This window comes from Phalacrocorax carbo, chromosome 3 (assembly GCF_963921805.1).
Source record: "Phalacrocorax carbo chromosome 3, bPhaCar2.1, whole genome shotgun sequence".
Classification (NCBI taxonomy): domain Eukaryota; kingdom Metazoa; phylum Chordata; class Aves; order Suliformes; family Phalacrocoracidae; genus Phalacrocorax; species Phalacrocorax carbo.
Genome location: NC_087515.1, coordinates 60,377,040 through 60,404,144, shown reverse-complemented (window position 1 = coordinate 60,404,144; position 27,105 = coordinate 60,377,040). Strand labels below are relative to the sequence as shown.

Below are 27,105 nucleotides of genomic sequence, written 5' to 3'. Positions count from 1 at the left end.
GCCAATCAAGGCACTGAATAGGCGCATGTGCCTTTATGTGGACGCGCCGCGGCAGAGGAGCGGCGCTTCCTTTTCCGGGTTAGCCCCCCCCGCTACACCGTAAGGACCCGCAGCGCCGTTGCGGCCGGCTCTCCGGTTTCTTTTTAGTAAAAACAGAGGGAGGAGGAGGAGGAGGAGTGCGAGCGGCCGCGTGGCGCTTCCGCTCCGCTCCTCCCCTGCACCCTGCGCGCACCCGCTTCCCAGCCACGCGGACGGCTTCGGCGCTTGCGCAGCCGGCCGCCGGGACGTCCCGCCGGGTGCCGTCACTGGGAGCACGCGCGCTGCGGTGGCGGGCCTCGCGCGGGGGGGGGGAGGGGAGGGGAGGGGAGGGGAGGGGAGGGAACGGGGCGGGGCGGGGCGGGGCGGGGCCGGCGGGTGGAAGCAGGGAGGGGCGGGACGTGCCGGTCTTTAGTGCTGGGAGTTGAAAGATATTTTTTTTTTTCTTTTAAAATTAGCTAATGGCATTGTTTCCACTCGGGGTTCCTATCTCTGTCTCTCCTTAGGAAAGCAGGTGCTGAGTAATACAAAAAAAATCTTTAATTCTTCTCCCGGGACACTGTAAACCCATTCTGCCTTTATGCGATGCCGTGAATTCAAGCAGATTATCCTTAATGATCCTTTTCTAAAGTAATGACAGATTGATATTAAACAATCACGAGAGGGTTTTATTTTACCTGATGTTTCGACAAAGCTACAAAACAAGGCTTGCATAAATACATCCTGAGCATATAAGCGCTGTGTACAATAGTCAAAATACTGATGTTTAAAGTCTAGCACTTGTGTAATGATTTGTAAATCATGTCTCGGTTTACTAACTTAGTAGCATTTTTAATATTCAGCGTGTTAGAATTTATTGCATATACTATAATCATCTTTTCAATGTCTCTAGGAGGAAGGAACAAGAGTTTTGTCTTATGGCTGTCCCAGGAAAGGCGGCAGCTTTCCGTCTGCCTCCCCTGCCAACTGTTGGAGAGATTATCAAACTCTTTCGTCTTAAAGCACAGAAACAGCTTTCCCAAAACTTTCTACTGGATTTGCGATTGACAGGTTAAATATTTTATTCTAATATTTTTAGCTGCTGTAAAACATTTATTCTGGTTTTCTTCAGAATCCAGATTCTAGCTAAGGAGATGATGTTCACATGATGACATCTGTCAAACTAATGGCAGCTTAATGGTAAACCTTTAAAGACTTATTTAAAAGTAGTTTTGGCTTAGAGAAATTGATTTTATTTGTAAATTCCTAGAAAATACATTTCTTTAAAAATTACAGATTAATTTTTAGGTAGAAACTATATTCCCGTATAAAATACGGGCTATTGATTGAAATGTAAAAATCCAAGCCTTAGTGGTACTTTTACCATCCAGGTACTATTACAGTTTATAAATTTGACTCAAAAATGAGTACTTTTTTCAGATTAGTCTGTATCATAGAAAGTACTATAACTCACTGTGTAGTTTAATTTACTATATACTGTGGTTAGGAGGGTCATTTGTCTCAGTTTCTCAGAAACGTTTTAGCTTTCTTGAACCAGTTACATTGTTCTGGACAATTCAGTTTTCTCCAGCTTCATGTCAGCAATGGGTGACAAAGCTGGCACTGTTGAATCAGTTGTGACTTTCTTTACCGTCCTAGTGGTGGCTGGGTGTTGCAATAATAAATGCAGTGTCAGCTTCATGTAGGGGACAATTTGATTACATTTGAAGATTCAGGCTGATAAAGATTTAGGATGTGAACATGAAACACAGTTCGACTTCCCAAATGACTACACTCTTACCCTGGAATAAAGATGTCTGCATGCATTTAGTAAAACCTTATAAGTAGACAAGTCTTCTGGTATTTCTGATGTTTATGGCATGTTAAGAAGTTAGGAAGTGAGCAGCATAATTTCTCTCAGCATTCCTCCCTCCGTGCTTCCTAAGGAACGTTTTGTTTCATTAGCTACATTTTTAATCCTTTTTTTCTGTCCTGAATCTGCTTTCTTTCCTGGCTGTAATGCCTTCCAGTGTTGTATCCTTCCACTTATGGACAGGCATTTTTCCTTATTGTTCAACTGTCCGGCTTTCTATAACTAACAGATGCCTGTATTCCAACTCTTACTTTACTCCAGCTCCTCCCTCATAAAATTGCTCTATACATATTGTAGTCTTGGTAGAGCTTCACTGTATCTTTTCTGCTTTTTAACTTTCCTTGAAACAGAGGTACTGCAGTGAAATACCTTTGTAAGGATAAGTAGTGACACTTCGGGACATTGAACACAAGTGCTTACTTGCAGGAGGAGAATAGTACTGCTAGTTTACGGATAAGAAATAATACTGTTTTGATTCTGTAATGAACAACGATGTATATTAAAGACATTAAACTGAAAATAGTCTTTTTAAAACGGTTGAGCGTATCTTGCATGAAACAAATCTGAACTCTGTGCAGTCTGGCAGGCATGTGATCATTTAACTGGGATGTGTCACTGTTTGTGTCTGTTCTGAGATAAGCATGCTTGTGCTTTAACAATGAACAATGAGTTTATCTTAGTGAGCTGGATCTTCTGGAGAACAAAGGCGTAGTATGTTCTTTGTGTCTTGCAGACAAGATAGTGAGACAAGCTGGTGAGCTGAAAAATGCCCATGTTTGTGAAGTGGGCCCTGGGCCAGGAGGAATTACCAGATCCATTCTCAGTGCTGGTGTTGAACAACTCCTTTTAATTGAAAAAGATGCCCGATTTATTCCAGGATTGCAGGTACCATCTAGAGAATAGTTTCCATAAACGTATCCACAACAGTGAATAAGAACATTTTAAGAGTACAGAAAGGTTCCAGGTGTCTCGTTGAGATCTCAGCATTGCAAATAGGTTTGCTTCTTTGACTTAAATCAGAGTTATCACTTGCTTGAAGATGAAAATACAGAGTATAACAGTTGTTCTTGCTTTCTCATATGCCTTTTCATTTAAATACCCATTGTCTCTTCAGGACCTGATCCTGCAGTTGAATTAAGGCTGAGGCCTGCCTATTTTTTTCGGGTTGAGATGTTTCAGGTGCTTTAAAGGTCTGTCGATGCAGGTGAAATAGTGGCTTGAAGGCTGAACATAATGTCTTTCAATCTTATTTTTCACTGTAATCCCAATAATTATGTTTTAAAGCTTATAAAATTGTGGGTGTATATATTCAGTTAATATAGTTCACTGTGGATTAACAACCAGATACGGAAGAATAAAGCAAGTATTTATCTTACAGTTAAAAAACCCTGACTCTTAAACTTTGGTTCCTTTGTTCTGAAGTTGGTATAAGTTCATAAGTCATTGTGGCATTTTTCAAATAACATCTTGTGTTGCTAGCAAGTTTCCACATTTATGGGATTTGGCTACATAAATCTAGCAAGAAAAACAGAGTCCAAAATCTCTTGAGATTTGACTGTTTTCTTGTGCCTCTGCAACCTCAAATCATAGCAATTCAAAGGGCTTTCCTTATATTGCACTGTCTTTTCTGTGGTAAATCAGCAGTGAAAATTAATAAGTAGTTCACGTGAGAGCTGGTCCTGTCTCTTTGTAGGACAATAATAATGTAAGATACCAATGAAACCGTGCATATCCTTAAACCTGAATATGCACGTAACTATGTCTTGTAGGGTTAAACATTGATAATTTACAGTATGTCACCTTTACCTTACGAAGTATGAAAACTTTGTTTTCACTTGTCTTGAGTGGTGGCAAATCTGCATTTTTGTTTTAGATTTTAGGAACTGTTTTGGGACTGGAGAGATTTGAGATTAAGTGATACTTTCTTTAGTTAACAGAGTTTTTTAAGTACTGAGACAATTTTTCTGATCTTCCAAAATGCAGCCACTACAACAGATTTCTATGAATAAAAGTACACTTTGCAGGGTCTATAATGAGCTTTTGGTATGTAATTATCTTTACTATTCAAGTGAATTAATGCTAGTCATTATTTTTAATTAGCATACTCCTCACAGTAGAAATAAATATGTCTGAATGAGGTTATTAAATATAAAGTTGCTATAACTCAGTAACAGTAGATGGGAATGAACAAGAAATATGTTGCATCCATTAATGTTAAATCTGGTATTTTTTTCCCCTCCAAATAAGATGACACATAACAGAATGAGTCTTTCTTTAGTGATAATGTGGGTTGTAATACTTTTTTTTTTTTTCTTGTTTCCCATTAAAAGCTCTATCAAAACCAAATGCTTATAAAAGGGTTGAGATTTGAATAACAGAAAATGGCAGAGATTAAAATAACAACTGGGGACTGTTACTTAAAAATGTCTCTTTAGATACTTATAAACTCACTGATATAAAGCATAGAGCATTTTTCATTAGCTGTTTTTCAGGCTGTGGTCTCTATCACAAAACTGAAGTTAGGATCCTCTTTACTGCAAAACCAAAATACAGTGAAGAACATATGTGTACAGACTAGCAGTTTACACAAGCTGAGAGTCTGTCAGTTGTGTCTCGCTCTTAAAGAATCACAACCTCCCTGTGCCATATGCCCTGATAGTTGTTAGCCTGGAAAGATTTATGAGGAGAGAAGGGGGCCTCTCAGCCAGAGAATCAATCTAATATAGAATTCTTCCAGGAATGCCATTTCATTTTGTAAACTATGCCCTTTATGGCTTTTTTGTGCCCTTTTGGTTCTGTGTGAAGAACAAGAGGATCTGTATGATGGAGAATCACTTGGCTCGTGTGCTTGGTGCACAAGGGCTCCTGGAACTGTGTTGGCTGCACACATTGGCCTTAAAATGGAGAAAGTTTCAGTGGGTTTCTGAGTCTTTATTTCAAATTAGAAATACACAACTGTAACTTTCTGCTCACAGATTAAATGCAGCTCTCAATTATGTTACACTAAAAAACCCCCAAACTCCTCTTGACAGGAAAACTATTATTTAAAAAATTACAACATATGTTAATAATCCATTTTTATGTAGGCAGCTGTCTGCTTCCTCTTATACTATTTTGTAACTTTATTGATCTTACATTATCTTTCATCCTGCTTTAGCATTTATAGCAGCTTCAAAGAAAGATTTGACAAATCATGGCAGATTAGTGAATTTGTATGCCATATAATTGCTAATGTAATGCTAAAAAATCCATTAAGTGGTTTGAGGTGGAGGTTAGATTTATTTTTTCTGTTTGGAAATAATTGCACTTAAAACCTGTAGGAACACTTAGGTTTTAGTTGAGATTCTTTTTTTTAATACTTTATACAAACTTTAGCTGTTTTGATAGTGTAAAAAAAAAAGAACTTTTACTCAAAAAAAAAAAAAAATTTCGTGCAAACATTTTCAAACGGTATGAGAAGTCTGATTGTGTCCCTAAGCATATAAATACTATTCAGACTGAAGATGGAACGAACAATTTGAGCAGTTTATTTCAGCAGTTAAACCACTAGCATTTAACTGTTTATGGATTTGGATTTCTGTGCAGAAGCAAAATTGTTCTTTAAGCCATTTTTCATTACTCTGATTTATGAACAATAAATATCCCCAAATGTCATCTTTGTACAAGTTGACTTTGCATTTGAATTGTGCTGTTTGTGCATAGTTTCATACTGTAAGAGAAAGATTAGGATAACCTGAAAAAACTTAACTAATGTGATTTTGTAAACTGACACCAGAAATGAAAGAATTGGTCATCAAATTACAGCTGGTTCTGAGTTTGCATTTCAGCCTTTATTAAATGCTAGATAAGCTGCAGAAGTGGACAACAGAGTGGATTTTGTAATGTCTAAAAAGAAACAAATTTTTGAGATTTTTCTCTGCTACTACTCCTTTCCTCATTTGTGGGAACTCCTTGGTTTATAATGGTGAGAGTTCAGATCACTACAGGGAGTATTAAGAGAATCTTTTCCCCCCTTTTTTATGTAAGATTAAAAATGACTGAATATTTCTGCAGCCTTGTATTACGTATGGCTAAAATTGGATAATAGACCCTACAGCTGCAGGGAGTCAGGATAAACAATATGAGCCTTGTTTCCATAGGTAATGGATCTAAAAACTTTTCAAAACCTGCTGCTTGCATTATTACTTAAATCAGGTGGAGTCCTGTTAGTGGCCCCGGGGTTTGTTAATTATGGTTGTTGAAAAGGCTCTTAGCAGTCTTTTCAGATTTAAATTCCCTATTAAGAATTCTACAGCTGTGAATAGTAAGCATTTACAGAATGACACGTTAAACTTTTTTGTCAGTATTTGCTTTTTGAAAGTAAATACTAATAGTGTGCTCAGTTTTACCTGCTATTGTAGGTTTTTTTGTATATTGAAGATAAATACATAGCAATGATTTCATTCCTGCTGTGACTGAAACTGGAAATCAGTTTGGTTAAAATTCACTGTGAATTCTGCTTGCTTGATTACAAACAGATGTTATCCAAAGCAGCTCCAGGAAAAGTGCGCATTGTTCATGGAGATATCCTGACATATAAGATGGACAAGGCTTTCCCAAAGCACTTAAAAAAGAACTGGGAGGACGGTTAGTATTTGGATTTGATTTATTTCATTTTTAAGGCTTCTGAATTAGTCCAAAGTGTGGTAATATAGTTGGAATTCACTCAGTGCAGGTGTTACTCCCCTATAGTATGTTTTGAAGGTAAGAAGAGAGAGAGAAGCTAAATTTCTTCCTTTCTAGAAGGAAACAGAGAATCATCTTCCTCTTGTAAAACAAAACAGTGGCATTTGTGTGACATTCACCTTAGTCAATGTTGAGGAGCTTTGCCGTTATTAACCTTAGGGTGTCCTGACTCTTGGAAAGTATAAAAGCAAATCAAACAGTATACTTTCTTCCCAGCTGCTTCTTCTTGAAGAAGCCAGAAGCCACCACTGCTGTCATGCCACTGAAGACATTTCTGTAACTTGCTTTGAAACTTTTAGGAAATTTACCCTTAAAAATTTACTTTTCTCAGTGCCTTGGTTTCAGCTGGATATTTTTGGCAAAAATAGAATCTAATTAGAGATTTGGGACTTTTTTTTTTTTCCAAATCTGAGGTTATTCTAGGACTCTCTTTCACGTCCCTTTTAAAACATGTAATATTGTTAGATAAATCAGAGATGGCCTTCCAGGCCCCTTTTTCAAACTTCTTAATTTAAGGTAGAGTCACTGTATGCAGTGCCTGAAGAACAGTAAACTGCTTTCTGACTTAAGACACAAAACACCCTGCAGCATTACGTTCACCTTGAAAAATTCCATGCCATATTTGCCTCATTGCAAAAGGTAAGTGCTTCACGAAATACAACTCTGAGCAAATGGATGTATGAAGGTGTAGTGCAGTTTTTAAAAATTTACCTGTCTTGAGCATGCAAGTCATTGTTGTCTTTGAAAGTAACTAATTAGAGGTAACATATACTTTTTTCTGTATTATTGCCATATGAAAATCTGAAAGGCTGGTGGGTTTCAGAAAGACACTTAGCCATCTCTGATAACACCTGTAATACCACAAATATACTAGAAATAGCACAGCCTAAAAGGTGCATAATAAAGTGTGCTAGAAAACCAGCTTGAATTTGACATTATCATCTCTTATTCATGTTATTTAATGCTGTAGCATCTAAAAAACAACACACTTGTTTTTGTTTTGTCCATGTCTATCGCCCTCCTGCTTAGACATGAGGATCCCTGCTAATGCAATGCCTGCTTTGTGTTACGCAACACATATATACTGATACGATACATAATTGAACAGTTCGTATCGCTTCTTACAGCTAAGTCTTGTACTTGCTCTAAGACCTTCTGATTTCAGAGGACTCTATACGGAATGAGAGCTCTGTCTATGTTGAGTTAGGAGATTATTTTGGGGATTTTGAAGACTCGGTAAAATCTTCCTGGGAGGAACACGTTGGACACAAGGATGAGTGTGGCTATTTACTCTGTACCTAATAGTTAGTTTAAAATCATGGAAACACTTGTGGTTTTGCTGTTGTTACAGTTTTGCTATTCTGGAGTAGCTCAGCTGAAATTTACTGATCAGCTGAAAATCAGCTGAAAGCTACTGATTTATTCAAATGTAAATGAGAACCAAACCTAACCACTTCTTTTCATCTAATTACCGAGAATAGTTACACAGTTTTGTCAGTGTAAGACAAGTATAAATGGAAAGGCATAATTTTGGTGTGGAATGATGAAAACTGTTTTCATATTTTAAGTCTAGGTTTATATGCACGTATCTATCTTTCTTACATGTTCTTTCATGGCAAAATCTTATCCAAAACTTTTAGAGAGTTGTTTTTCTCCCATCAAATGTTAACAGAGCCGCCAGATATACATATCATTGGGAATCTGCCATTCAGTGTTTCAACTCCTCTAATCATCAAATGGCTTGAGAATGTTTCCAAAAAGGATGGACCTTTTATTTATGGCAGGACACAGATGACGTTGACTTTTCAGAAGGAAGTTGCAGAGGTAAGACATTAGCGTTTTCCCAAAATTTTACAGATGCTGAAATGAACAAAAAATTGTTTATATGCAATCTTTTGTTTAAAAGTAAAAAACCAATATTATTTGGCTTTAAAAAGAAGAAGGAGTTGGTTCAAGTTTTAGTTTGTGTGGCTGCAAATTATAAATTCTAATATTGAGTTAATAATCTGCTCTGATCCTTCCGTTACACAGAAATTTTTTTATTTATTTCTTATGGAGGGATATATTTCCTTGAGGTACTTAATCTGTTCTCTTCTGAAGTGTAATTTCTTTGACATGAATAGATTCCACAGCATAGACACCTTCCTTGAAATAAGGAAAAATAGAAGGTTATCGTTATTTCCAGTTGTGATTAAACACTTAAAATACAGGGAGTGTTTGTCAAGACCATGGAAACTGACTCTGGCTTTTCTGAATGAGACTTGACACCAGAATTGTTAATGGACTGCTGCCTGTCTTGTGTGTATAAAAAGACACGATCTGAGTTCTGGCACAGCAAGTCCAAGAGCAAACTGAGATTTTGCTTTGTCTCAATAGTTAGATTCTCAAAGAAGGCCAAACTGATCTGCTGTGTAATAGTGTTAGTTCTAGAACAGTTGATACTAGGTTGACTCACTTCACAATGCTTTCAGACTTAACAGTTTATTTCTGTTGCCATTGCATGAAACATACCATAGCATAGTGGCTGGAAGACTTTTTGCTTTGTATTTATGAAAGCAATATGGCTTCTTAAGAACATCTCACTTGCTTTAAAAAAAAAAAGTAAGTAATTGCACATCAGTCTGAAAACTGAATTTCCATCTAATTACTCCAGTGTTTCTAAATATCTGGTTTTCTGTGTGCAACCTAAATGTGTGTGTTGTTTTAATTTTACTTTGAAAGATTAAAAAGCCTAATAGGAAAACTTTACTGTGTTTCTTTCAGTACGTAAATTACTAATAATCGTATATGCAAGTGCATGTCTGCTGTCATTTTTTGGGGCCATAGAAAACAATATTAATCCTGTCATTACTCTAGCCCCGCAATCAAGATTCAAGACAAGTACTGAAGTATTTCCAGTAGGTGGCTCTAGAGAACACCAGGGACAAACATTTAGTATGAAATAAACAAGATTTTTTAATTCAGTTCTAAGCACATGCAGTTTCAGGCATTAAAAAAATCCAGATCTGTTTTCCAGGAGGACTTCATGTCGTTTGAGATTAGGTCTTGTTGCAAAATATGGCTAATGGACTATGATGTAAAATGCAAAGTGATGATCAGTAAGGTGCAAGGTTTTGTGACAGCAGTGAAAAAAATTGGCCTAGCACTGAGTGAGAGCATAAATATGCGCTGTACTTTTTATAGCTGCAACCAGCTGCATATGCCGTTCGTGACATGCAGATTATGGTGCTTCTGTACCCAGCATAGCTCAATGAGATGCAAAATACCATGGGCTCTTTAAGTTCCTTGTACTAGAAACACTAGGAAATTGAGTGTGTTGTTCAAGGTCATGCAATGAATTGGGGTTAACTGTTGTTGAGTTCACACTCTGGGATATCTTGATTCATGTTCTTCCATCTATTTAAACACAGGTCTTCCACCAAAGACAAAATTGTTCATAGTTTCTGGTTTGCATTTCCATAATTGATTTGACACCATAAAAAAACCTGTTTGAGAGAGACTATTTTGTTTTAGGATTAGGAGAAAGGATGATAATCAAAGTCTGTGTCTTTTCTGGGCCTCTGGAGTCGCTTAAGTTAGCCATTGTAATTTGGCATATACAGGCATATTCAGTGCTAGGAAATAGAGAACAGTGAAATGCAGAAAATAAGTTGCTACTGATCTTTGATGTATCTGTGGAATCATATTCTTAAAAGGAAAATGTCTGATACTCAAAAGTTTGTCCTCACTGGATATTTCTAAGAGCCTAAATATCAAAATCTCAGTGTATGTGCCATAAACTCAGCAGAAAGGTAAGATGCTGTCACGTTAATGGAGCCAGTGCTTTATAATCAATTAGGATAATGTGATGTTAACAGTAAGAAAGCAGCATGCTGTGTTATTTGTGGTCAAGCTCCTTTTTGCTAGTATAAGAGGTAGAGGATACTTTCGCCTTTTTTGCTGGTGGTGGTTTCCTGCTTTTCTGTTTGCGTGCGGCACAGCTACGTTGGCGTGGGTTAATGCCAGTATAGGCCTATTACTACAGACCACTCTGTTCTGATATAATTTGATTACATTGGTTAAAACTGTTGATGAGAACTAGTGGTTATGTTATATACTGAAATCTGAGACCTATTCGGGAAGGTAAGGCCAGATAGTCACAGCAGTAAAAATGACACATTGATGTGTCAAGCAGATAATTTTGTCTCTCTGTAGTTTAAATTTGTAAAATTGTTACTTACTTTGTGGATAAGAATTTTCTGGGTACTTCCTGGCCCACTTCCATTAAAATGAGTCACACTTCAGTTTAAATAGAAGATATTTGCCAGTCTCTAATTTTGAATAAAACTGGGCAGAGAGAGTAGTTCGCCTGAAATGCTCTGCCAACATGATCTGCAGGCTGGGAGGTGGGGTGCTAAACTGTTAGATATCAAGAAGACAGGCATATTAGAATAGCAGAATACTTAATCGTTTTGTATCTAACACTGCTGTCTGTTTAGAACACTAGGCAAAAGGTGCTAATTAAGTGGAAAATATTTAAGATTTTTGAGCAGCAAACAGAAGAAAAATTACCATACGTTTTCATAAGTGATATAGGTTAAATATAAATACTTAAGTTCTAAAAAAGTTGTTTTGCAGAAAGTGGCTTGTGTACTAAAATGTGTTTAATATTCCTTTATATGGTCAGCTTTGATGGTCTAATTCTTCGTGTAGGTTAATTCCTGTGACAGGTTTTGCAAATTCATTGATAATGGGGTTGTAATATGCATTTATGAAAAGCACGATTGTATGGTATAGCTTCCTGAAGAACAAAACAAATAGTTGTTCCTGAGGTAGTCACTGAGAGTGGCTGATAGTGAGCAGCATTAGAAGAGATGTCAAGCCTTGACTGTGTTCCAGGTTAGACTTCAGAATCTTGGTTTTGCTTCATGCCTTGCCAAAATTTTAATAGCTGATGCAAAAATGTTACCTTGGTTAGCTGAACTCCAGTATTTTTTACTTAGTGCAATTTCAGGTTGCTATCCATATTTTAAAAGTAGGAAAAGAGAAAAATTTTAGAACTGAGGGGGAAAAACCTACAAAAATAGGTCAGGTTACAGAAGTATGGGGGCAAACTTTAGTGGGGCCTGTTGCAATAGGACAAGGAGTAATGGTTTTAAACTAAAAGAGAATAGGTTTAGACTGGATATAAGGAAGAAATTTTTTATGATGAGGGTGGTGAAACACTGGCCCCGGTTGCCCAGAGAGGTGGTAGATGCCCCATCCCTGGAAACATTCAAGGTCAGGCTGGACGGGGCTCTGAGCAACTTGATCTAGTTGAAGATGTCCCTGCTCACTGCAGGGGGGTTGGACTAGTTGATCTTTAAAGGTCCCTCCCAACCCAAACCATTTTGTGGTTCTATTCTATGAGTATATTCTCAGCATATTTGTGTGCCTTGAGCAGTGCCATACACAGGTATGTTCCTGCTGATGTGGTTGAAGTGGTTTAAGGTGTTGCTACCCAGAGGTGGATGTTATCTCTTCTGTAGCTGAGAAGCAGGAGCTAACTACCTGAGACTTGTTAGATTGTGTTTGTGGGAAGTAAAGACTAGCTTGTTTGAATTGGCATTGGAAGGACTACAAGCATTGCCACTAGGTCTGTTTCATTTCCACTGTAGAGGTTAAGGAAGTGCATATCTGATTTCATTGTTAGACTTTGCAGCCTGTTTTGTTTCCAGAGAATAATAATGATGGTGGATAGATTATTTTTTTTTTTTAATAGGTTTCCTCTGAAACACTAATGAAGGTAGCTTTAAATGCTGATGTAGGCAAAAAGAATCACTGAGCTTTCTTATGAAATTTCATTGAAAAGTATATTATTTGCTCTATGGTGATACTGAAACTGCCTTTCAGGAGAGGTGTTTAAAAAAAAATTAAAACTTCAGCAATAGGTTTAATTTTATTTTTTCAGGGACAGTTTTAATAAGCATGACAGCATTTCATGAGTAGGCCTTTCGTCTGAAGGTACACGATGTACAGATGTTACCAGATACACAAAATTGTTTTCATCTTTTATTTTTATTAAGGTAGTGGTAAATAAGAACAGGAATCTTCAAAATTTTATTTCTGTGTAATGTCTTTTACCATTTGAGGCTTGTTTTATTGAGTGCTTTTTTACATTTAAATCTTGTTTGTGCTAGCAAAACACACAGAACATGTTTGTTGCCAGGTCACGAAAGTGTAGAAAACCTCTGTCTAGGATACTTTTTTGATAATCTTTGTAAGAAATTTCTTGGGAAAAGCAGAGAATGACTAAATTGAGCTTTAAGTATTAAGTGCTCTTACTGTTAGGTATTCTGAATTTAGGTAAAGTAGATCCAGCTTCCTTGCATATATTGTAAGCATAGACTGGTTAATAATGAAGAAATTTTGGGTTCTATCTGATTTTGAGTTTATGGAGCTTTGCTTCATATTGAAGGAGAAAATATAGTAATATTTCATACAGAAACAGTGGAAGGAAAGGATGTGAGAATACTGTCAGCTGGTGTTATGTTTGTTTTGAATCCTGCAGTCAGAATAGTTTTAGATTTCTCTTTTGCCCATGCAAAATTCTTCTGACATTCATTAAATTCTGCAGAAGTTCAAGAAGCTCCTTTTCACGTGCATTTGATTGCAGGACTGACGTTGTAAATTAGCATGGGGTCTTCGTGATCTGCTGCTACACTGGAGGAGGAAAATTCTAGGTGAACTAGAATATTCTTAACATTTTTTTTTTAATTGTATTTGCCTTTGGTTATACTGAAAAACAAGCTTTAATGTAACTGACCACTTGGTCAATTCAGTTCCGCTGATTCACATGTTTTGATTCTCCAACAGAGGCTTATAGCTAATCCAGGAGCTAAGCAACGTAGCAGACTGTCCGTCATGGCTCAGCATCTCTGCACTGTTGAGAACTGTTTCATAATCCCAGGTCAAGCCTTTGTTCCAAAGCCAGATGTAAGTTTTGATGTATTTCTTTGTGTTTTTTTGTTCATATGTCAGTCAAGCAATATATCTGATTTTGAGTAAGGAACACAGTTGGGTGCTCTAGTTCAATAACTCCGTACTATGAAGTGGTGTGATGTGATATTCCTGTAAATGAAGCATACTTGCTTTAAGAAGATGCTTTTATTTTTGGTTCCTCAGAATTTGGCTTTGACCTTCAAGCCCAGCTGCAAGATCAGTGTACTTCTTTGGGTGTTTCTGGAGAGGGAGATTAGGATTTAATGACAGGATAGTCTGCTAGGATTGTAGCATCTTTGGAAGGCCTGCTGTTCTACAGTTTGCATTTATAAACAGTTTGGTGATTGTGCCTACAAAATTTGAAAGACCCCAATAAATAAAAGCTTTCCATTTGTCATCTTTGTCAAAGATCTCTAATTTTACCATGTCTATAATCTTGGTTTCACCTTACTCATCTTTAGCATATTTAACTCCCTCCTATTCCATCTAGCACTTTGTCACCTACATCCCACTGCCTGTTTAAAAAAGTAACAATCTTTTCTCCCTCCTGTCTGCTCTTTAGTGAGCCGAGAACAGTCTCTTTGCTGTCCTCTTATCTACTGGCACTGTTTTTTATTAATAGCCATTATGATTACAGGAATCAAGAATTACTGAATGAAATTGCATTTTGAACAAGAAGAATGCATGTGGAAATTTACTGTTCTGTTTCAGAAATGAACTTGCAGTTTCTAAAAGTCCCTCTTAAATTGGTTGGTTCAGCTCATTAATATAGCTCCCTTTCCCCTTATCATAGTCTTGTCTCTTGGTCTTTTTGCTTTCAGGCTTATCCCTTGAGAAACTTTGGGAGGTCATTCTCTGTCTTTTAACACAACGAATTTTAAGGCCTCTATCTGGATATTTCTGATGAAGACTTAAAATTCTGTTAGTATTTTTTGAGCAAGTAACTGTTCAAACACGTCAAATTATTAGTCATGACAGCAGTCGGTTGTGAAGAAAAATGACCATGCCTAAGACATCTTATTTTTTGCTTTGTGTTTTTTGGTGGTGGGTGTTTTCTTCCTGTCTCCTAGCTGAATGAAATATAATTTCAGAATGTCATAGCACTGTTAAATAAGTGAAATAGTGTTCAGTAAGGCCAAAATTCCAGTTCTGTAGTGGTGGATACAACTTGAGGGCATAGTAGAGCTCAAAAGTCTTGTGCAGTCTCTGTCTCAGAATTGGGAAGGTAAAACTGATGTTCCTGTTTTCCTGTACTGAAAAGGCCACAGTTGACTGAGAGGTAACTCGAGTTGTGAAAAACGTCTTAGTATAATCAAATCCTACAGTCAGTTGATGCTCTATTGAATGAAGAAGGCAGTACCACTAAAGGCGAGCATATTTTTATTCAATATATTGCTTATATTGCAAAAGCAGAAAGTACAAATTTTTCACACAGACCTGGCAACTGTTTTCGCTATACTTTGTTTTCTTCTAACTCCTGTTGTAGATTCATCTTCTGTATTGTCCCTGTTCTTTTAGCGGTAGACTGACTTGGTAGTTTTAGGTATTACCATTCCTGATAAAATCTTTGTTTTCTTGGAAAGCTCTTGCACCATATTGTGAATGAAGTGGCTCAGTGCTTGATTTTTGTTGCACAGGTAAGCAAAGAAGTTCAGGTACTTCTATATAAAGTTCTAGGAAGAAAAATTTGCTGCTTATGTAACCAATGAATACTTCATTTTACTCATAGTATGCAATTATTACCTTTTTCTTATGCCCTCCTGGAAACACACTTTTGGTTCTTATTTTACAAATGTTAGTTTTAGCTGACATACCCAGCAATGATCACGGCTTAGTGTCATCTCAAACCCCTTATTAAAGGTGGAAATGCATGTTTTTGGGCATGAGTTGTTTACATCATTTGCGCAATGAAGGAATCTTACTCCCAACAATACCTGTGAATGTTGAGATGTAGAAGACTTGGTTTAGGGAATGGAATGGTGCTACATAGCATTGTGGCTAAGCAAAGAAAATTTGGCTTTTTGGTTATAGTTAAGTGCCTGCAGTACTGAGTAACTGCTGATACTAGCATTAGGAGTAGTACAAAACAAGTTCCTTGATGAATCCATAGGAAGCTCAAAATGGCTACATAACAGCAGTAATACAAACAAGATGTAACTCCATTCTATGTATATTAGAATAGACTCTTTACATTTTAGATGCGTAGGACATTTCAGTTTCTCAGATGCTATAACAGAAGTTTTTACTTTTTCCAACAAACTATACATATAACGTTAAGGCCCCTTCATACTGTTTCAGTGAATTTCAGGCTAATAATATGGGAAATGAAGGTTGTATATAAGTGTGCAAAATAAATAGCAGTTAGTTTCATTGAAAGATTCATCCAGCATTATCATATTCCTAAATTTAAAGGTCTGTATCATCCCCTTTTCATTCCCTTACCCATGCTATAGCAAATTAACATCAGTTTGATTCTCATTTAGGGAAGCATTTAGATGAAACATACTCTGCCCGTGACCAATACAAAACAAGAACTCTGTGTTGAATGAAAAGGTTAAAGGATCTAAGATTATTAATCAAAACAAGGGGGTTACGAAAATCAATTTAAATGAAGAGCTACCTTTTCATCGCAATTGTGTATTACATTTTACAGTAAGAGAATACATGGGAGTGGGCCTGAAACAGACCCTACTGGAATAATTAGAGAGACAAGGTTCTTTTAGAAGGCCAGAAATGTAGAAGGCAATAAATGGTAGCTGTATTATTCGAGCTGTTAAAAGTTACTTTGAGCAAGTGTAAGCCAGAACGCTTCCAGGTTTTTCTGGAACGTAGCTATTTAGTTTGTATCCTGTGTGTTACAGTTTGCAGGTGTTTTCATAGTCATGGTTACGTTTCTGTTGTTGTATTGCTCCTCAGTTGTAACATTCATTGTGCAGTGATAGATGAGTAGCAATTGCTGAATGCCCAGTAGACATTTCTTAAACAATAATAAATTGAACCCACAGCAGGTGGCAGTTTGGGGCAGAGGAGCCATTTTTGGCAAAATCTGAATGGTACAGCTGATTCTTCAGCCTGGTACGCAGAATATACAATGCAGCTAAGGTTTGGAGCTATAGGGATTTTTTTGTGGTTTTTTTTTTGTTGTTTGGGGGGTTGTGTGTGTATGTGTGTCTGTTACTTAAAAAACATTGAATTGGGCTTCTTGAACAGAGGGTGTTTTGGTTTTTCTTTTTTTTCTTTGCATCATAATTAAAGATAAAAAAGTAAAATACACTATGAAACATTATATATTATTGATAGCTTGATTTGCTACATCAAAACCAGTTAGTTTTTAAGCATCTTTGCTGTAACAAGCCATCAGTACGTTAATTGTACTGTCAGTTATGTTTTAAAATAGTTCCTTTTTCTTCACTAAATGTTACTTGGAAAGTCAAAAAGAATGGTTTGAAAAATCAACAAAAAAAAAGTACTCTTGAGGCAGACTTAAGCATTGCTTCCTACTTCATTCTTTTTGTGGATGCCGCTGTAAATTAAATACCTTGCCTAAACATAACTGCAATCTGGATGTAAGACAAGTTAAGGGCTATGTTACACATTCTTTGAAATAAACTACATTTAGCACAAAAAAGCCTCAATGGACAGAAATAACTGTATTTACACATAGTCCTTCAGGTCATAACCTGCGTTGCTCTCCTGTTCTGTAGATGGGAACTGGTGCTGCTTTGAAGGGTATATCCATGCTCCGTGCTGCTTTTTCAAACAGGAAGTGCAGAAGATCACACCTGCGATAAGCAGAAGCCCTGCTGAAATGAATCCTGTATAAACCGCTCCTCCTGGTTCATGTTTACTGCTCTCAGGAATGGTCTGGTCCAGAAAATTTGAAATAATTTCTCTCATGTGCCAGGATGTTGGTACTAATCCACAGATTCCTGCAATAATGAAGCAGACTCCTCCAGCAAAACAAGCGTGACTTTTGCTGTCAGGGTCCCCTCCTAACTTTGTGCATTTCATTCCAACTGTAGTGATGCAGATCCCAAAGGCTGACAGGATACAAGACAGTACCATGGTGGTCCGTGCAGCCTGGATGTAGATGGGGAGAGAGAGAATGGAGTATTTCAGGGTGCAGCTAAACATCCCAGTGCTGTACCAGGTGCAGTCCATCCAAAGTCCTTGCATCTGTGTTATAGCTGTTATGATATTTGAACCGACATCTGCATTTACCTTCCAGTTTGGTAGCAAAGTGGCTGTGATATCTCCAAAAACACCAAACAAAGCCAGAATAAAAGCAAAGAACTGCAGACTTGCTGATGCCATGATGATTATCTGCTGTCACCTTTTGTCTGCCCGTTTCTCTCTTGTAAATGAGAGTAACCGGTTGGTAGCTTCGTAGCCAAGGCTGTAGCCTTCTGTGTAATAGCGAGGAAGGGGGAGGAGGCGAAGTGCGAGGGGGAAAGAAAAAGAAATCAGCAAACAAAAAAAGCTTGCATTTAAAATCAGAGCTATCTGAATGAATATCTGAACATGACCCTGCAGCAGATGAGAGCAGCTGAGCAGCTGTACACAAGGTACTTGAACATAAATGACGGTGAACGGACAGTGTTTTAGAATTGCTTGTAAGAAGGAGCTGCTGCCTTTTCATACATGATTGCAAGCCGACAAGCAAAACTTATTTTACTGGAGTTGTTTTTGGTAATGATATACAGATTGCAGGCTTACTAGACAAATATACATTGTAAATGGAACATTAGAAACTTGCAGATCAGAAGTCATTGTGAAAAATGCTGTGGCAGGAAATATATTGTACTTTTCAAGTATCTTCAAGTGTGTCAGCTCCTGTTGACTATTTTATAACAATGAACTTCTGATAAGATCATCTTTTGTTTAAAGTATGGTTAAAGATAACCCTTTATTTAAGTTATTTAAATATTGTCTGTTCTTTTGTTTAATAACTTAGAAAATTTCATATTTTTGAAAGAGAATAAGATTGAATTTGTTTTTGCAGTATTTTCACAATTAAGTCACATGTGACTTTTCTAAATCAATATTATATTTTCAGTCAGTCCTTGATTTAGAGCAATAGTATTGAGCAAGACATAAGAGTGAATATCTGCTTTTGTCTATAAAATAAAATACTGTTTTTACCACTGATATGGAACAACTCAGTTGTGTAAGTGCATTTTTTTTAATCAGTCACTTACTTGTCTGAAATAATTTGCAAATTTGACATGAAATGGCAATTTTAAAAATTCATTAAAAAACCTCCCTGCGATTCTTGCACAAAGCCAAATTTCATTTGGCAGATGAGAACATTTTAGGCAGTACGGTAACTGTGCACCTGGGAAGACAGAACTGTTGCTGTTACATCAGTTGGACTGTTGGGATAGCAGATGAAGAAAAATGGTTTGAAACCTCTGTAACAAGGATTAGAAATGGTGCCCAGCCGTTTGAGTGGGGCTGTATAATGGGCAGGTTTGTCTTTTATCAGAGCAATAGAGAAAGGGTGGTTGTCCGTCTGGATTGTGCTTTCTAAGACATTCTATCGAAATGTGAACAATAATATTAAAATTGGTGTTTAGCAGTAGAGCTGTTTTGAAAAGCCATAATAATAGGGGATAAAGTTGAAGTAAGTGGAACACAATACCTGCAGCATTGTACTCATATTTCAATTCATTATACATAAGACAACAAGGTCTTGATCAATACGTATTCTTTCAGTCTTTACTGGCACCACATAACAAGTAATCCTCTAATTTATATATTGTACTTAGGTCAGGTAATTGTTCAAGGATGTGCGAACTCTGTCCAGCGTGTGTGTGTATATATACTTTAAAAATGCTTATAGTTAAGGTGAGAATGTTAACACTACTCATTTTTCAAATCTTATTTCAAAGACCTGCCTATTTCCAAATCCTTTCAGTTTTCTAGACTGTTGCTTTGGCAAATACATACCATTTGCTTTATCAGGCCCATAGGAATGATGGCTTAACTTCCTTTTACAGAAGGTACTGACATGTCTGCATGGCTCAAAACTGATTCAAAAGCATATTCTGGAACACCTTATTAGGATCTGAGCCTTTTTCATTGCTTCTTTTTTAAAATTCCAGCATATACAAACATGCAAACATAAACACAAACCACTGCAAATGGTAGCCATACATTACATTTAATGGAATGAACTAAATTAAAGGCATGATAAATTCAAGTATAAGCACTGCAAGTGTAATAAAAAATACAGTTATGTTTCATTCCTGTTTGCATAGCACTTACTGCTGGGTGTGAGGTCTGAGATGTTTTCTTCACTGTAGATGACCTGGATAAACGCAGTTTCTCTTGAATGGAACTCTCCCTGCTCATAAAAAACTCTATCGGCATGTATTAACAAAATTTCTTGGAATGTTGGGGTTTTTTTCTCTTCTCTACAGCAAGTGCATTACTGCTGTTTGTTCCCTCTCTTAGTTCCATCTACCCGAGAATAAAGGAGTACTTTGTTTAATGAGTTTTGTTTGACAAACACTCAGTAAGGGAAAGCAAAGAGATTATGGAGAAAAACACATGGAGACTTTTAGTCCTAAATACATAATGATATCCAGGCTCTGTGATGAAAACTGTGAATAATGATTAAAAGGAGTAAAATCCTGAGAATCCAGGAACTGTAGAGTTGTGGACTGGGGGGAGGGGAGCTGTGAGGGGGACGGGTAGGATTCATTTAAGTTGAACTGAGAACCAGAGCCAGAGGGTGTTGTTTGTGGGTTGTTGGGGGCTTTTTCATCACAGATAATCTTATTAAGAGTTTAAAGTTCCTAGGAAAGATCTATGCAATTTATTTTAATGTGTAATTGGAACAGCAGGACATTCCTATTCAACTACAGGTTTTGCTTATCTCTTCTTGATAGCCTTAGCCTTCTGTAGGTCATCCTGTAACTTGCTGCCTTTGCATGAGTCTGTGTAAAAGAATGAAGGAATAAAGCTACTAATAAGGCTTATATGGTAACTGCAGCACATGGGAGAAGTGCCCTCGACAAGTTGGTGTGTGAAATCAAGAAGTTAGGAGGAAAGTCTTGCTGATTGCAGCAGTGATATACCCATAGGTCCTGTACCTGACTTTTGGTTTCCTGTGATCCTGTTTGTGAGCCTGCTGTGAATGGAGTTCAATTACAGGAATTAGATTATTGCTGTTAGCACAGAGGTGCAGTTATTTCTGCTGGAAGTGAACCAAAATGGAACCCTCACATCAGAACAAAATCACTGCGAGACACACATATCTGGTGTGAGACCTAACATTTGTCTGTAGTAGACAGACATGCTGGTACTGAGCACTTGGTTGGTGAAAGCGCTGCCTTAGAATTTTCTTAGCAGGGTCTCAAGCAGCCCGTTTTAATGAAGTTGTAATATGTTCTGCTTAGGTTTGGGTTCCCTATGAGTAAACTACAGCTTGAAAAAGACTGTGGGTTTGCTTTTAATGCAGCCCTGTTGCAAGAGACATGTATTGCCCATCGTAAGACCTTTATTGTCAACAGTTGGTAAAAATTGTCTTGTTTCAGCTTATTCTGGATGTTGATTTCATCAGCAAGGCAGCGGACTTCTCTGAATTAAATTGTGCTCTGTCATGTGTTCCTCCTACCCTGCTAGAACATAAACCTTCATTGTGCTCATACACTAAAACAGCAAGGGGTGAATAATTGCTGTACTATTGACGGTGTAGTATATATCAGTTGAATAATTTTCATATTCATTATTTTGTAAGAATTGAGTATTATTTTGTAAATATTTCTAATGTGGGGGGAAGAAAATGTTACTAATAAAATTATCTGCAAATTAACTTGTATATTTTAGGTGCTGTTGTGTAGTCTGTATTGGTTTTCATAATTCTACTCTCTATTTTATGCATGCTAAAAAGGTTAGGGAAAAATAGCATGTATAATTTTTAAAGGAGTGGCCAATTACAAGTGAAAAGCTTTCCCCTGTATCTGTTGCTATGGTAACCAGGCAGCTTTCCTGGGGTCCAAAGAAAACAGCGTCTATAATGGAACAAATGCTGAAAAGTGCTGTGTTTTGTTTCAGAAGCAGAAATTATTGCCCACTGGCCTTGAGATTGCAAATTGAGCTGTTTTTCTCTTAAACTGTACACTGCCTCTAGATTGTGTTCTTTTTTGTTTTCCTTCAGACATTTTTGTTAAAGATGCAGCTCTGGCTCCCAGGGAGCCCTTACATCTCCCTTATAAGCAGTTCTGCAAAACCGAGGCAACTGTGAGATCACAAATGGTCTCTGGTGGTTTTCTTATCCCTAATTTTTTTGGAGAAATATCTCAGTTTATTTCTTGACAAAAATGTAGGTAAACATTTATGTGTGCAAATAAGCCCTTAGTATTTCTGTGCAAGGAGCTGGTTGGTTGTGTGAAGTACGTATTTGCCCTGTCCAAAAAGATAAACTTTTCTGACACTGAATGTGGACACAAGTTTTTGCTGCCTTCCTGTGGTCTTCCTGACAGGTAGCAACAACCTGTGGCAAGGGTAGAATCTACCAACACATGAGAAATTCATAAATTGCTCTGGAAAATACATTTACGTGCATTTCACTGCAGATTACATGTGTCAAGTTTTCTTTGTCACCCATTTTTAATTAAGTTGTTGTGTCTTTACATTTTAGTAATTGAAGTATTTTATCTGTCTTATTGACTCTAGCTTTCAGAAAAGGTGGAAAAGTAGAGAAGACACACTATCTGTAAACATATACTTGAGACCAGCAGTGCTAATACTGGAAACTTGCTGTGTTTTTTTTCATCAGCACCATTAATCAGAATTTTCTTTCCTTTCTCTGGCCAGTATTTTTGTTCAGCTTCGTAAGTTCTGTCTACATGAAAAACTTACGTTGTTTGAATTTCATTGTTTCTCTTGAAAGCAAATACAGTACATCTGCTGTTGAAGCAGTCGTACTGGATAGAATTACTTGACAGCTGATGTGTTCCCACTGGAAGTACAACATGGACGGATGGCACCTTTGTGCCAGAAGAGTATGTCCACATCAGAGCTTACTACACTTCAACTGATTTTGAAAAACCCCACAAACTTAGAGCAGTTTTGGTTACACCAGTAGAAAAAACCCTCTCGTTTTTTGAAGTTTTTTGGGGGTTTCTCAAATGGTGCACTGAGAGTGTGCTTGGAACAGAAGCTGTTCTTAGGTCTGTATCTTTTATTTCAGTCGGAACTAGCAAATCTTCAGTTTAATGTCAGAAAGAAGCTGTTCTATGAATGCCAGTATTGACTTTCAGATGGATGGTTGTCCATCATATTAGCAGATTTTTTTTTTAAGAAGAGACTGAGTATTTTTAAAAGTCTGGCACTTAAAAATGTTGTAGTCATTCAGTACCAGCACTTGTACAAATTGTACAAATTCTTAATGTGCACCTCCACAGAAATTTTTCGTTTTTATTATTGTTAATGTCTGATTTGGAAGATGAACTGCTTTATTAGATATTGTCCAGATCTGGATTTTGAGCCTAGCCTCTATTTTGTAATACAGAAGTCTGAATACAGGGCACTTCTGTGTAATACAGAATCTCTATAATTGCATGACATATTTTATGTGTTTTATATGTATATATGTGTACACTGAAGGAATGATGTTACTTAATTCTGTTTTCAGACACAGGGAAAGTGAACCAAGCTGATTTTAGAACTCAAAGAACAAAACAAGCTTGAAAGAGATGTGTGCAGAAGCATTCAGATATAATTTTGGGTGAACTGTGATACACAGTGTAAATACAGAGTTGTATGGTCACTTAAACTGAACGCAAATTTATATTTCTACCTACCATTCCTTTAAATAGACTACAATTTTAAAATCTTAATATGTTGAAAAGTAATTCCTTGGCTTACATTTTAGAAAAGCCCTAGAGCAACAGAAACCATATAGGGAATGAGTTTGATTTCTAATTATAATACCAATTTTCTCTGGTTGCCCTTCAGCCTGTATATTGAATATTGTCTAATTTGTGTATCATGTCAGAATTGTCTTGTGGAAGGATCTGAAGAAAGAAGTGCTAATTACTTCACAGATTACATGGAAGTTGTTCTAGATGGAGGAAGTGCCATGGGGAAAATTGTACTAGTAGTAATGGTATCTGAACTAATTGAAAATATGTAGATAACTAAGAAAGACTAATATTCTGTAAGGCCTTGAAAGTTAAGCCAAATCTTTATATTCAAATACTGCGACGTTAGTCACTGCACGACCGTGTTACCTGCTACAATAACGTCTTCCTGTGCTCTGCCTGGTTCCTGATGTCTAACTGGTTAACTTAGAACTAATGTGTCTCGGAGGAATGTATCTACTCAAATTTGTCTTTCTTTTCTTTCTAGGTGGATGTGGCTGTGGTGCATTTCACTCCATTGGTGCAACCAAAGATAGAGCAGCCTTTTGAGCTAGTAGAAAAAGTGGTTCGAAGTGCATTTCAGTTTAGAAGAAAATACTGCTTCCGCGGGATCGAGTAAGGATCGTTAATGAAAATTCTTAAGATACTGTTTCTGTAATACATCAGCTACTAAATCAGTTGAGAAACACTTGTAGCTATGCATTTGATTTTATTCCTCCCTTTTTCAATTTGTCATCATAGTTCATCAGATCTTTCCATTTCAGAATGGTTTCTGGAGACAAAACTATGAGATGAATCTCTTTCTGCTGTAATGATGTAATAATTACTGTGCATTAGCGCAGTTGAAGCTGTTAAAATTCGTAGGATAAATTGGTTTCCAGTAGTTTGTCTGTCTCAGGATCAACAAAAAAAAAAAGGCACCAACCACAAAAACTACAGCATTTGTTGGTTGGGTTAAAAAATGAAAGTCTCAACATTCAGAACCAAAGATGGCAGCGTGAGGAGGGAGGACGTCATCTGTGGGAAATTTTACTTAGTTGGGAATAATGTCAAAAGGTCAAATTCTTGTTTCTGTACTTGCCCTTTTATGGACTTCTTACTGACTTTAAAAATCCCCGTGTCTTACTTGTGGGAACTTACTAGGTTCTCTAACTGATGTAAGAAACCTGCAGTCTTTTCACCAAGGATTCTGTTAAAACTCTAGCATGGCCACAGGTCTGACTTGGTGTGGGGAAAACCCAGCGTTTGGCATTGTAGAATGTGTGATGGAACTGCGGTTAGGACTAGAGGCACGCTGCTGCGGCTTGGCCTAGCTGAAATTTGCCAAGTATGCTTTTGGGCTCTGATGCAGTCTGGAATAAGGGTGGATGCCACCCTACTGAACTACAAACCTTACATGTCACTATTTTAAAGGTGAACATAGAATTTTGCCTCTAGTTCTGCTTTTTCTGCTTGAAACAGTAAATGTCATTGATGTCTGGGATGCAGACATTGGATCTGGAATGAGTACCAATTTGCCTGTGTTAAGTTTTGAGCATGCATTTGGAGGTGGTTAGAAAAGATGAGGTATCCGAACTCTAGATCGATTTGCATTTGATTTACAGGGTAGTGGGGTTTTTTTTTTGTGAAAGAACAGTTTCAGTTGACAATGTATGCAGAAGGCATGCGCAGTCAGCTTATCTACATTACGTAGAATATTTTTGCCAAAGTTTACACTATGTAATCTCAAATTGCTAATAACTGCTCTACATTCTTTTGAGGCAAGGAGGGGGAATCTGAACTTTTGGACGTCACATATCCCTAGCAGCTGCCCTAGTAGGCAGCTAAGAAACACAATCCTCTTAGTCTTTAGCTGACCTGAAAAAATAGCAAATTTTGATGTAAAACAAGGCTGTTAAGTTCATTATAAGGTATCTAGCTACCTGTCTATTGTATATAATGTATAACACCAGGGTAGTAGTATCAGTTTACATCTGTGTGCAAATTCTGGGATCTGGGAAAGACATGGCATATAAGATGAAGCTGTTAAGTCCATGAAACAAAATATTGTAGTTCGAGTTGCTCTTCATGGACACTTATAAGATGGTTTATAGCCTCTATATAAAAGGTCATTAATATTTTTGGCTCCAGGTGTGTCTTTTAACTACCAAATCAAAGGGGAGAATAACTTGAAGAGGGAAATCAAAATAAAGCTTGATCTGGTTTAACCTTGCTAACTTAAATGCTGAACTAATGGGGGCATTTTTGACCAAGGCCTTGAGTAGCACACACTTCAAACCAGGTTGTTCCCGCAGGTCAATCCTTCCCTTATCATTTTATACCCTGTCTTAACTTTGTATTCTGCCTGCCCAACAAGAGCCATCACTTACTTCTACAAAGCCTTTTGACTAGGTTGTCCAGCCAGCCTGCAAAACACAGCTAGGGGGATGGGGGGTTCCTATATTAGATGCACAGCATTTTTAGGTCTTTGTCATACATACATACATGAGGCAGATCACTTGAAAATTGAGACATGCAGATCAACCATGTGCAAATTTTCTGCCTTCCTGACCTGTTGCAGACTCAAGAACTACTGCTAAGAAGAGCTAGTCCTTTCAATAGTTCGCACTTGGTAGTACACATTTTTGCGAGACATTAAAAGTCATTTGACTACTATTCATTAAAATCTGGGGAACTTATGAGAGAGAGAGGTGCTAATGCATCTGGCCACAGAGTAAATGAATTGATATGACCATGAACAGCAACAGAGCTGAAAACAAAATCTAGGCCTCCCAGCACATTCTCCAAATTCTAAATATTAAAAACTGAATGATAATTAACTACTCTTTCTCCTTCTTGGCTTTTTTCCTGGCATTGGAATTACAGTATTAATGACAAGTGATAAGAATATCTTTCCCATTGGAATGAAACACTTAGCCTGAAAGAAAGTCATATGGTTTGGCTCTGATGTGTTCTGCACAGTTTAAGCTGTTGTTGCTCTCTAAATAAGAGGCTAATGCTAAGAAGGCTCTGTGCCCATATCCATACCCAAAGCTCTTTTTAATGTTAGCAAACATCAACATGCATGTGTTTAATGTACAATGTATGAATATGCTTTCCTGTGTTGTCATAATTTGCATTTGCCCTTATACATTTCCATTTGCTTAGCTAATGAACTATATTAAGAGCGCCAGAGCTAAAATAATGATATACTTAACATAGCTTTACTATTAAGTGAATTCCCAAGAGGATCCTCTTACTCTTAATGGAACTGAATTGTCTGTCTGAATTGTTTTAATTTGTTTGTCTTCTTCCTGCACCTTTTAGGACCTTGTTTCCTGAAAGCGGACGTTTGAAAAGAACAGAACAGCTGATGATGACAGCAAACGTTGATCCAACTCTGCGTCCTTTTCAGCTCTCCATGTCACAGTTTAGAAATCTGTGCAATACGTACAGGAAAATGTGCGATGAAGACCCAAGCCTTTTTGTGTACAACCACAGAGAAGAACTAAAGCAAAAGAAGGCGGTGAGGAATTCAGTTCAAAGTACCAGTCAGCCTGAAGAGACTGAAGAGACTGAAGAGAAAAATCAGCTGTAATTGCAACAGGCTAATTTTTTTATTAGTTTTAACTCGTTGGTCTAGAGATGCTGATCCAATAAAAGGAGGTTTATATATTCCTA

The 27,105-nt window shown here is 37.2% G+C and overlaps 2 protein-coding genes across 5 annotated transcripts; one reads left to right on the top strand and one right to left on the bottom strand.

Annotated features, from left to right (window-relative positions):
* TFB1M (transcription factor B1, mitochondrial) lies at nucleotides 1-27,105 on the top strand. Of its 4 annotated transcripts, none has more exons than XM_064447078.1 (8): nucleotides 1-99; nucleotides 929-1,086; nucleotides 2,622-2,773; nucleotides 6,406-6,514; nucleotides 8,286-8,437; nucleotides 13,448-13,567; nucleotides 23,933-24,060; nucleotides 26,752-27,105. In XM_064447078.1, the coding sequence occupies exons 1-8, from the start codon at nucleotides 26-28 to the stop codon at nucleotides 27,020-27,022; spliced, it is 1,164 nt and encodes a 387-aa protein (XP_064303148.1). In that variant the 5' UTR covers nucleotides 1-25; the 3' UTR covers nucleotides 27,023-27,105. The 4 variants fall into 4 exon arrangements, with proteins under 4 accessions (XP_064303148.1, XP_064303149.1, XP_064303150.1 ...); XM_064447079.1 differs by having other exon boundaries at nucleotides 61-78; XM_064447080.1 differs by lacking the exon at nucleotides 1-99 and adding an exon at nucleotides 115-296.
* CLDN20 (claudin 20) lies at nucleotides 17,133-17,887 on the bottom strand. Its single transcript, XM_009503102.2, has one exon. The coding sequence runs from the start codon at nucleotides 17,885-17,887 to the stop codon at nucleotides 17,228-17,230; it is 660 nt and encodes a 219-aa protein (XP_009501397.1). The 3' UTR covers nucleotides 17,133-17,227.